This window comes from Henckelia pumila, chromosome 3 (genome assembly GCF_033568475.1).
Source record: "Henckelia pumila isolate YLH828 chromosome 3, ASM3356847v2, whole genome shotgun sequence".
Classification (NCBI taxonomy): Eukaryota; Viridiplantae; Streptophyta; class Magnoliopsida; order Lamiales; family Gesneriaceae; genus Henckelia; species Henckelia pumila.
The window spans coordinates 86,769,990-86,780,162 of NC_133122.1; the positions used below are offsets into that span (position 1 = coordinate 86,769,990).

The 10,173-nt window shown below is 37.8% G+C and overlaps 1 protein-coding gene across 7 annotated transcripts; it reads right to left on the bottom strand.

Moving 5' to 3' along the window:
- Window positions 1-5,339: 5,339 nt before the first annotated feature.
- On the bottom strand, window positions 5,340-9,867 carry LOC140890835 (uncharacterized). 7 transcript variants are annotated; one of them, XM_073298949.1, is made up of 9 exons: window positions 9,592-9,867; window positions 9,439-9,462; window positions 8,308-8,428; window positions 8,039-8,137; window positions 7,783-7,880; window positions 6,839-7,028; window positions 6,128-6,229; window positions 5,860-5,947; window positions 5,340-5,563 (listed from the first exon to the last, which is right to left on the bottom strand). In XM_073298949.1, exons 5-9 carry the CDS (start codon window positions 7,849-7,851, stop codon window positions 5,491-5,493), a joined length of 522 nt encoding a protein of 173 aa, XP_073155050.1. In that variant the 5' UTR covers window positions 7,852-7,880; window positions 8,039-8,137; window positions 8,308-8,428; window positions 9,439-9,462; window positions 9,592-9,867; the 3' UTR covers window positions 5,340-5,490. The 7 variants fall into 7 exon arrangements, 4 of the variants coding, with proteins under 4 accessions (XP_073155050.1, XP_073155049.1, XP_073155052.1 ...); XM_073298948.1 differs by having other exon boundaries at window positions 9,552-9,867; XR_012152337.1 differs by having other exon boundaries at window positions 5,860-5,980; window positions 6,839-7,880; window positions 8,308-9,867.
- Between the last annotated feature and the right edge of the window lie 306 nt (window positions 9,868-10,173).

Sequence of the window (10,173 nt, forward strand, 5' to 3'; positions counted from 1 at the left end):
TTTTAACAAGGGGTGCGATCGAGCGGTCATAATCTACCGCTCGGGCGCCCCATGTTACCCAACTCTCAGGTTGGGGAAAATTGGGCTGCGCTTGGGCTGCCAAAAAGTACAGCTCGGGCCTGCCCTGATGTAGTGACCCTGCATAGAATCACCTACTAACTGGCAACTAATAGCATGCATTAAACTTAATACATCAAAATTCTTAACAGAGTAAAAACGTGCGGAAACATAATCCATACTTTACATAACATCTTAGGAAAACATATCCAGGCTTAAATCTGTAGTGATACAACCATATCGAAGAATTTAAAAGTAAACATTATACAGCTAAACAAATCCTGCTGTATAAAATCCCCTGAAAAGCTCCGGCTCCCTAGTCCTGCCTCGAACTACCAGCTTCGTCCATCCTGCGACCTTCCCCGTGGAATAAGGTGTCCAAGATAACAACTTGGACGTGAGCGCTAACGCCCAGTACATAAACATGATTAAACATATGTATATGATGCATGCAACATGATGACTGGTAAAGGGTCATTTGAAAAGTCATGCTCAGTACCGGCGCCACATGAGTGCTGCCACCGCACGGATCAACCTCTGGGTGCAACCACACTCATCTAGTACACCAGAGTAGTCAGACATAAATGTCCTCGCTGTCGCGGTACTCTCAATGACAGACTATCGAGTATAGAGCTGAGCGGCTCTATAATCAGGTATAACAAAGTATAGGCTCAATGTGTATGTGCACATGATATATGAATATAAAAAGCGGTAAAACATACACCATGCCACATAATAATGCCAAATAAATGCAATATATAAACATGTATACTCGCTGGCAATCTCAGTCAATGTTTATGTACATAACACCGAAGTTTGAACTAAGCTAGAAGAAGACAACCCCTAGCTGTCCTAGGTCAGCTCCCGACCCGACCTGGTCTCAAGCCTGACCTGACCCGACCTGGACTTCTCTCAAGCCCGACCCGACCTGCTCTATTGGTCCGACCCCGAGCTCTTCCTTCCCAAGCTCCCGAGCTACTCCTTCCCGAGCAGAAATATGAAGTAATATGGAAGTGATGTGAAAATAACTGAACTTCCAGCTCCTATTTATAGACATATATCTGGGGTGTTCGGGATTCTCAAGCTGAGGTCGAGACGTCTGAGCTCCTATATGCACGCCACGTATCAAATGCTTGAGCTGAGTCACTACCATTTTTGATAGCTCATGATTAGGCGCCAGCAGTCACACATGCAAGCGTCCACACACCTGCCTGCCTGTCCTTGAGGGTTCAGGTTTGTACATGCTCTGATTTTTGTTGACAAGTGTTCATTCCCGACCTGAACACAATGTGATCTTCCCATGACCGAACACTACCTTGGCCTTGCACAACACTTTCTTGAACTCCTAGACCCGACCCGAGCTACACATTCTCTTGGCCGAGATCTTAAGTCCAAGCCCTCCACCATTTTCTTGGGCACCCAAGGAAACATCCGAGCTCAAACCAAGCTCCACGCCCGAGCTAAATCCACCTCCATGCCCAAGCTCTAACTCAATGCCCGAGCCTTAGTGCCATGCCCGAGCCCTAGCCAAAGCCACACACACATGGCCAAGCTCTTGATGCTCAACCATGTCCGACCTGAGCCACTCATGATCGACCCGAGCCCATGGTCAAATCCATCAAACCCTAGCTCATTCTCATGTCATGTGTTCTTGATCTTGACTTGTGCTCTTGATGATAAAATATTTTTTATTAATTCAGATTAAGCCTCTGATTTTTTTAATTAGTAACCCTTAATCATGTTTAATATATTATTATCTTAAAATGAACTCTGGGTTATTACATTCTCCCCACCTTTAAATATTTCGTCCGCGAAATAAAATCTAAAGACCAATCAAGATAACAATATGAAACATTAAACCATGTTTTATTACAACAACTGTAATTAGATTTTTACATGGTAATCAAGAGTATAAAGCAAACAACTCAGGATATTCTGCTTGTATACGGCTCTCGGTTTCCGAAGTTGCTTCTTCAATGCCTCGACGTTGCCACTGTACCATCACAAGTGGTATAGTCTTGTTCCGAAGAACTTCTCCTTCCTGTCTAAGATACGGAGTGGTCGTTCAACAAAAGACAGATTTGGTTCTAGCTGAATATCAGTATGCTGGATAATATGAGATTCATCAGCTATGTACTATCGAAGTAACGACACTTGAAAAACATCATGTATACTGGAAAGAGATGCTGGTAACGCCAAACGATAAGCAACATCTCCAATCTTCTCCAGTATCTGGAAAGGTCCAATGAAATGAGGTGACAACTTGCCTTTCACACCGAATCTCATCACCTTCCTGAAGGTGATACTCGTAGGAACACATATTCACCAGGCTCAAACTGCAATGGCCTGCGATGAATATTAGCATAACTGTCTTGTCTATCTTGAGCAGTTTTGGTCCTCCGCTTGATCAAATCTACCTTGTCTACAATCTGCTGCACCAACTCAGGACCTTCGACTTGTCGTTCTCCGACTTCATCCCATAATAACAGAGTACGACACCGTCGACCATACAATGCCTTGAAAGGTGCCATATCAATATTACGATGATAACTGTTATTGTAGGCAAATTCGATCAAAGGTAATTGATCCTGCCAAGATAAGCCAAAATCCATGACAGAAGAACGTAGCATATCCTCCAACGTTCTAATCGTCCGCTCTGACTGTCCATCAGTCTCCGGATGATATGCAGTGCTCAAACTCAGAGTGGTACCCAATTCTTGCTGAAAACTACCCCAGAAACATGAGGTAAATTGCGGGTCTGTATCACTGACTATGCTCACTGGAATCCCATGTAATCGCACTATCTCCTGGATGTATAAGCTTGCCATGCGATCATATGAATATTCCCGGTTGTAAGGAATGAAATGTGCTGATTTCGTCATACGGTCAACAATGACCCAGATAGAATCACACTGACGTGACATCATAGGCAAGTGGGTAACAAAATCCATAGTCACGTGCTCCCACTTCCATTCGGGAATCTCAAGATTCTGCAGTAATCCACCTGGTCGTCGGTGTTCAGCCTTGACCTGTTGACAAACCAAACATCTTGAAACAAATTGATATACACTCCGCTTCATCCCTTTCCACCAGAATCTAGTTCGCAAGTCCTTATACATTTTTATGCTTCCAAGATGAATAGACAATCGACTCCTGTGAGCTTGAGAAGAATATCGTTCCTGAACTCCGCAACACCAGGTACAACCACTCGATTTGATAAGCATAATAAACCATCTGCCTGATAATGAAATCCAGATGTATTAGCTCCATTGGCTAGACGTGCCAAACGCTGAGTCTTAACATCAGATATCTGAGCATCTCTGATCTGAGAATACTGTAGTAACCCAAATTCCATTTTAAGATAATAATATGTTAAACATGATTTAGGGTTGGTAATTAACCAATTCCGGGGCTTAATCGGACTTCAGAATCAAGAATTGGATTTTTATTTTCTGAGCCAGTTCGGACGATCCGAAGAGGACTTCGGATGGCCCGAACTCAGCATACCGGGGGCTCCGAAGGTGTGCTTATTGACTTTGGAGTAAAGGCATGTTCGGACGATCCGAAGTAGGATTGGACGGCCCGAACTTCACCTGTGCCAAGTAGGCAGGATTACTCAGCCATGATTTTTGACAAGTGTTGAATTTAGGACACTTCGGACGACCCGAAGTGGTGATCGGACAGTCCGAACTCGACGTGTCTCGCATGCAGGAAGTGAGTTGGATCGGACGATCCAAACCCCACTTCGGAGGGCCCGAACTTGACAATAAATTTTCCTATAAATAGGACTCATTCGATTTCAATTTGAATTACAAATTTTCGAGTTTCCTTCTCTAGTTATATAGTGTGAGTTATACACTTGAGGGCCCTATCGGTTATAATCGAGGTTCTGGAATAACCAAGGTGTGGTTATAGTCATGCGGGACCAGCGACTCCAAAGGGCTATCTACGGATGAAGGTATGGTCCGGGAATCTATTTATATTTTGGGAGTACTTATTAGCTTAGTTAAGGCTTATAAAACTTATGTAGTGATATGGTGAAATTTTGAATATAGGCTTGGAACCTAGGATCTTCTATACTTGAACTATCCTAGAGGTACGTACACATTGACTGAGATTACCAGCAAGTATACATGTTTATATGTTGCATTTATTTGGCATTACTATATGACATGATATATGATTTACCGTTTTCCATATTCATATGTCATGTGCATATACACGTTGAGCCTATACCTTGTTATACCTGATTATAGAGTCGCTCAGCTCTATACTCGATAGTCTGTCACTGAGAGTACCGCGACGGCGGGGTCATGTATGTCTGACTACTTTGGTGTACTAGACGAGTGTGGTTGCACCCAGAGGTTGATCCGTGCGGTGGCAGCACTCATGTGGCGCCGATACTGAGCATGACTTTTCAGATAACCCTTTACCAGTCATCATGTTGCATGCATTATATACATATGTTTACTCATGTTTATGTACTGGGCGTTAGCGCTCACGTCCTAGTTGTTATCTTGAACACCCTATTCCATGGGGTAGGTCGCCGGATGGACGGAGCTGGTAGTTCAAGGCAGGACTAGGGAGCAGGAGCCTTGAGGAGTTTATTATACAGCAGGATTCGATATAGCTGTATAATGTTTACTTTTAAGTTTTTCGATATGGTTGTATCACTACAGTAATAAGCCTGAATATATTTTACTAAACTGATATGTAATTTATGGTTTATGTTTCCGCACGTTTTACTCTGTTAAGTATTTTGCTGTAGTAAGTTTAATGTATGCTATTAGTTGCCAGTTAGTAGGTGATTCCTTGGAGGGTCACTATAATTTTGGTATCAGAGCATGCATAGATTTTGGGAATTAGTACTTGGGATTTAGTTTAGTCTTGAGTAATTCTTGCGCATTCATTACAAGAAAAACGGCTAATGACAACGCTTTTTCCGCGTTGTCAATGTCCCCAAAAAAGCGTTGTCGTAGCCAGTGTTGTAAAAGACCACGCTCAAAGACAACGTGGAAAAAGCGTTGTCGTTTCTCGAAAATACAACGCTTATAAAGCGTTGTCGTATCTAAAAATGACAACGCTTTTTAAGCATTGTCTTTTATAAAAAGCGTTGTCGTTTCTGGAAAAGACAACGCTTTTTAAGCGTCTTTGTATCTGAAAAAGACAACGCTTCATAAAATCGTTGTCTTTTCTGGTAAAGACAACGCTTTAAAGAGCGTTTTCTTTGTTCAAATAATAAACAAAAAAAAAATTTAATTCACAAATTTTCAATATTTTAAATCACTCAAAATTCAAAAATTTGTAGAATAAAATTTAATATAGAGTCTCACAATATTATAAATCATTCAAATAAAAAAATAATCAAATTATAAATTAATGAACACTAGGAAAAAACTATGCATTAATCTCGAAAAACTTTGATTCCTTCCTTCAGCACATGTTAGCGTCCCAAGCTTTCATAAAAGCCGCAACAATATCTTTTCCTTTAATTTGTATCTTCATACTGTAAATTTTTAAAAATAAAAACAAATATAAAACAAATATAAATAGATTAAAATGAAAATTAAAAGCAAACACATTTATCAGTAAAAGAACATGATCTACGAATGACGAAACTATCAATAAGTGATTGGAATTATCAAATGAACTACGAATTACGAAATTGTCACTAAGCGATTGGAATTATCAAGTTGTGATCCATTTAATTAAGGAATGCAGAAATAGCTTTTTTCCAGATACTAGATTTAACAATCATGACTTTATTACTCAATTATTTAATAAGTGATAAAGTTTGTATACCTCCAGTAATAGCCATCAAGGTTCCTCCAGTTAGTGCAGCAATACCGATGATACCTCCACGTTTCCATGCACTTAGCCCACGAGCTTTCTGGTGATCACGTTTATAATTTGAATTCCTCCTCTTTCAGAGCAAACAAGAATTTTAATTTCTAAGAAAGAAGCACCACATGCATATTTAAGACTGAAGGGAATAAAGAATTGCATGAAAAAAAGTGAAAGTGAGCTGGCATAAGACATAAATCACAAGAAAAGAGAAACTTCAACCTACCTTTAGATATAACCCCCAACGAACTTCCTTTAGATATAAATCGGAGTCGGTGATCAGACCAACTCTTAGAATTGTAAATCCATTTGGAGGACTCGGAATATGCTGAACAATAGCAGCAAACAAAAATAAAATTTCAAAGCCATGGTTATGAATGACACAATAAATCAAACATCAAATAATTTATTCTATTCCAGGGCAAAATACAATAATCACATAACCAAGAAATAACACAAAAACTCATGAGAAAAACCAATAATTGCCACACACCAGATCCAGGTTCCTCAGTAAATGTTCCTTCTACTACCTACAAGCACAGTCCTTAATCCAAACTGATCAGCAGAAATACGAGAATTATTTGTACCAAATTATTTCCTTACCAAGGCCCATCTTCCATCATAATCTCCCAGCTCGAATCAGACTTTTTAGTTGATTCAGATCACCGAAATAAACTTTTTCTTTCTTTTTTTTAGGAAACACTTTAAAAAGAGATCAAACATGCGTAATAGCATTTTCAACATATAGCATTAAAAACAAAAATGTTTAATTACATTAAAATGCAAAAAAAAATAGTGAAGAGATCAACTTACAATACTGACTTTACTTCCTGGACCATAAATTGTCTTTTGAATAACTTCTTAGCACCATAAACAGACAACTTATACTTGAATGAACCTAAATGTGTCTACCAGTTTACTATAGAGAAAAACTCACCCATATGCATCAACAATATTTTGGTGAGCTGTAGTGAATTTGTTTGTTTGAAAATATATAGGTGGCATTTCACGTGTTTGCAAGACTTGAAAAATAGCATCAACTTGTGAATTGGAGTCATGGGTAGCACGCTGCAACTCATCAATAAATATAACTTTGTTCCATATCCTCGCAAACAAGCCTTCAAATACTAAACATAAAATATTGTTGATTTGGAGATTAGCTTATAAACACTAGAAATCAAACATGATTGCTATACAATGAATTATATACAACAAAAAGACAACAAAAAGAATAAGAAATATCTAGGGGGAAATAAAAACTAAAACTAAGTAATATGTGCCTGTAAGCTAGTCTCATATAAATTCCCAGTTGGTGATTAACTTAAAATAGATCAGAAACTAACAAGAAGTGTTCTAGCAAGGTACGGTTCCACCCGAGAGATAAGAATTCATGATCAGCATTACTAGACTCATTCATTGATCACCCAATAGCTAAGTATTCATGTTCAGCATTAATATTGACTCATTTGTTGATCTTTGGTTTGACTTAATTCACATATTTAAGATAACATAAGCGTGTGTTGATCAAATAACGGCTTCTACTCAGATACAAAATCATTTTGTACACTTTTAGATACTTTTCACCCCTTAATGTTTTTTTATAAACATACAATCGTGTTAGCCTAGTTGTGTATGATCCATTGTGCCAATTTATTCTCGTCGTAGAAGGTAAATTTGAAATATCCTTTAATCAAAACCATACAGAGGGGTAAAATGAAGATGAAATTCATGATTCCAAAAGATTCAATACAACTGCAACATTAAAAAATTTACACATAAAAATAGCATAAAAAATATAGGTTAACAAGAGAACAAAAAAAAGGTACCAATACATGAGAAAATTTATTTTCTCATCACTTCTTATGGTAAAGGAAGACTCACTCCTTGGTTATGGTTTTCACCTATAGCTGTAAACTCAAACTTCTCAACATCGCAAATTCTCCTAGCCATTTTGGTCCCTGTAAGTTTGGCTCCAAAAGCTGCAATTGAAATATCGTGAAGATGTTAGAATGGATCAACACGAACAAAATTACAGTCACTTCAAAGTATAAGTAATAAATTATAATTGTTATGCTAAGAAAAGTAATCGATTGAAGTTGACTAGTGAACATGACCCTAAATAGATTTTTGTACTAACCACCGAAGGAAGCTGCAACTGCAACAGAACCTGCAACACTTCCTACAGCACTAGCAACAGCAGTGAACCCACTTGTGGCAATAGCTGGAGCAGCTTAACCTAGTAGAGCATGAGGCACAAATAAATATAAAGTCCACAATATACATTCTGCTGATATCTGCTTTCAGCATAAAATTTCTTTTCTTTTATTTTACCCTGACTAGTACCAAAGAAAAAATTTGGTTGGATACACAAGTCCAAAAAATTAATGAGTGATAAAGTTTGCATACCTTTAGTAATAGCCATCAAGATTCCTCCAGTTTGAGCAACAACACCAATGATACCTCCACGTTTCCATGCACTTAGCCCACGAGCTTTTTGATGATCGCGTTTATTCTTTGGATTCCTCCTCTTTCAGAGCAAACAATAATTTTAATTTCCAAGCAAGAAAAGACAATTCATAGCTTCAACAAAGAGCCAAATAAATTATTAAAAATCAGAATTCATCTCAAGGCACAACATATTTAATAAAAATCCCAAACGAAAGAAACATGCTCTCAACCTTGAATTCACCTGCAGAAAAAAACAATAAAAAAATCGGAACACTCCACCAATAGAAATGGAAAAAAGATTAAATCAATCCTACAAATCAATTTCGATAATCAGATGTGTAATCAAACCAAGCGCCCAAGTAAGAGAAACCATCCAAGAGAAGCTACACAGATTTCAATATGCTAAAGTATGACCACCAGCAGCTTTTCTAGCCCGAATCCAACATCAAAACAACTTAAAATCAGATGTACCAAGAACAAAGCCTAGCCCCCTGCAGATGATTCAGAGCAGCCGCACTACTCCAAGAAAAAAACTCTAGTTTGGCTACATCACATATGCATACGAAGGACACAAGTCCGATGCAAGTTTTACGAGCAGTACTTTGAAATTTAAATTGTTACAAACTCACTATGATGGGGTCTTTCATATCAAGAACTCCACTATTATGAACCCACATCACCCCATATTCTCCGATGCACCAAAAGTAACTCGAATGAGAGTTTCCTCGTAAAGACATGGCAGAATTGTAAGGTTGAAATACATAATTTTAGGCATTCTAAAATCTTCGAAAATTCTCACATTTCAAAACTGAATTTTCGATAAATTATGGAACACTCCAAAATTATTATCTAACAATAACAACGCATTTAGATACCCCAATTATCAATTTACTCAACTCCATAATTTCGAAACTCCCTAGATTAATAATATGAAATTCCCGAGAATTACCAATAATTCCCAGAACAAACATATATAATTTCTAGAGGATTTAACTACTCAATTCTAAATCAATTCATCCAAAAATCCTAGATAAATAAATCTGTAAAATTCGAAATAATTCTTAATAAATTCAAAAAAGACATTGGTACCTTCAATCTACTCAAATATAACACCTGCAATCAACAATAAATGTTATATCAATCATACAAATTCGAATGAACCAAAATATCCAAATTTTGGAACACTAGAATTCGATTTATACATTATTGGCTACGCAAACAAACTCCAAACAACTAAGAAACCTCAACCCAAGGCAGAACGACGGTTGGCGATGGTAAGGGCGGTGGAACGACGACAGCTGGGAAAACGGGTTTCCAGGTGACGCTAAGAAACCTTACAAAGTAGGTATCACTAGCTAGCTCTCTTTGCAAGGACTCCGAATCTACTTTCAAATCTAAATTTAGATCACCAACGGCGGAGCTATCGGCAGTCAAAGGCGCTTATGAATAGTGAATAAAGGAAGAGAAAGAAGAAGAAAGGAACTCGCTGTGTGGGGGTGGAGGAGAGAGAAAACAGAATGTTTTTTTAAAGCTTCGTCGTATGATTAAAAAAATATTTTTTTCATCCGCGACGCTTTTTAAAAAGTGTAGTAGTAGAAATTAAAAAAAATGTTCATACACAACTCTTTTAAAAAAGCGTTGTCTTTATCCCAAAAAAAATGTTTATAGACAACACTTTCTGGGAAAAGCGTTGTCTTTATAAATATAAAAAATATATATGACAACGATTTTAACTAAAAGCGTTGTCTAAAAAAAACAACAACGTTTTTTACAAAAAAATGTTGTCTTTTAAGTGTTGTGTATAAGCTTTTTTCTTGCAGTGAT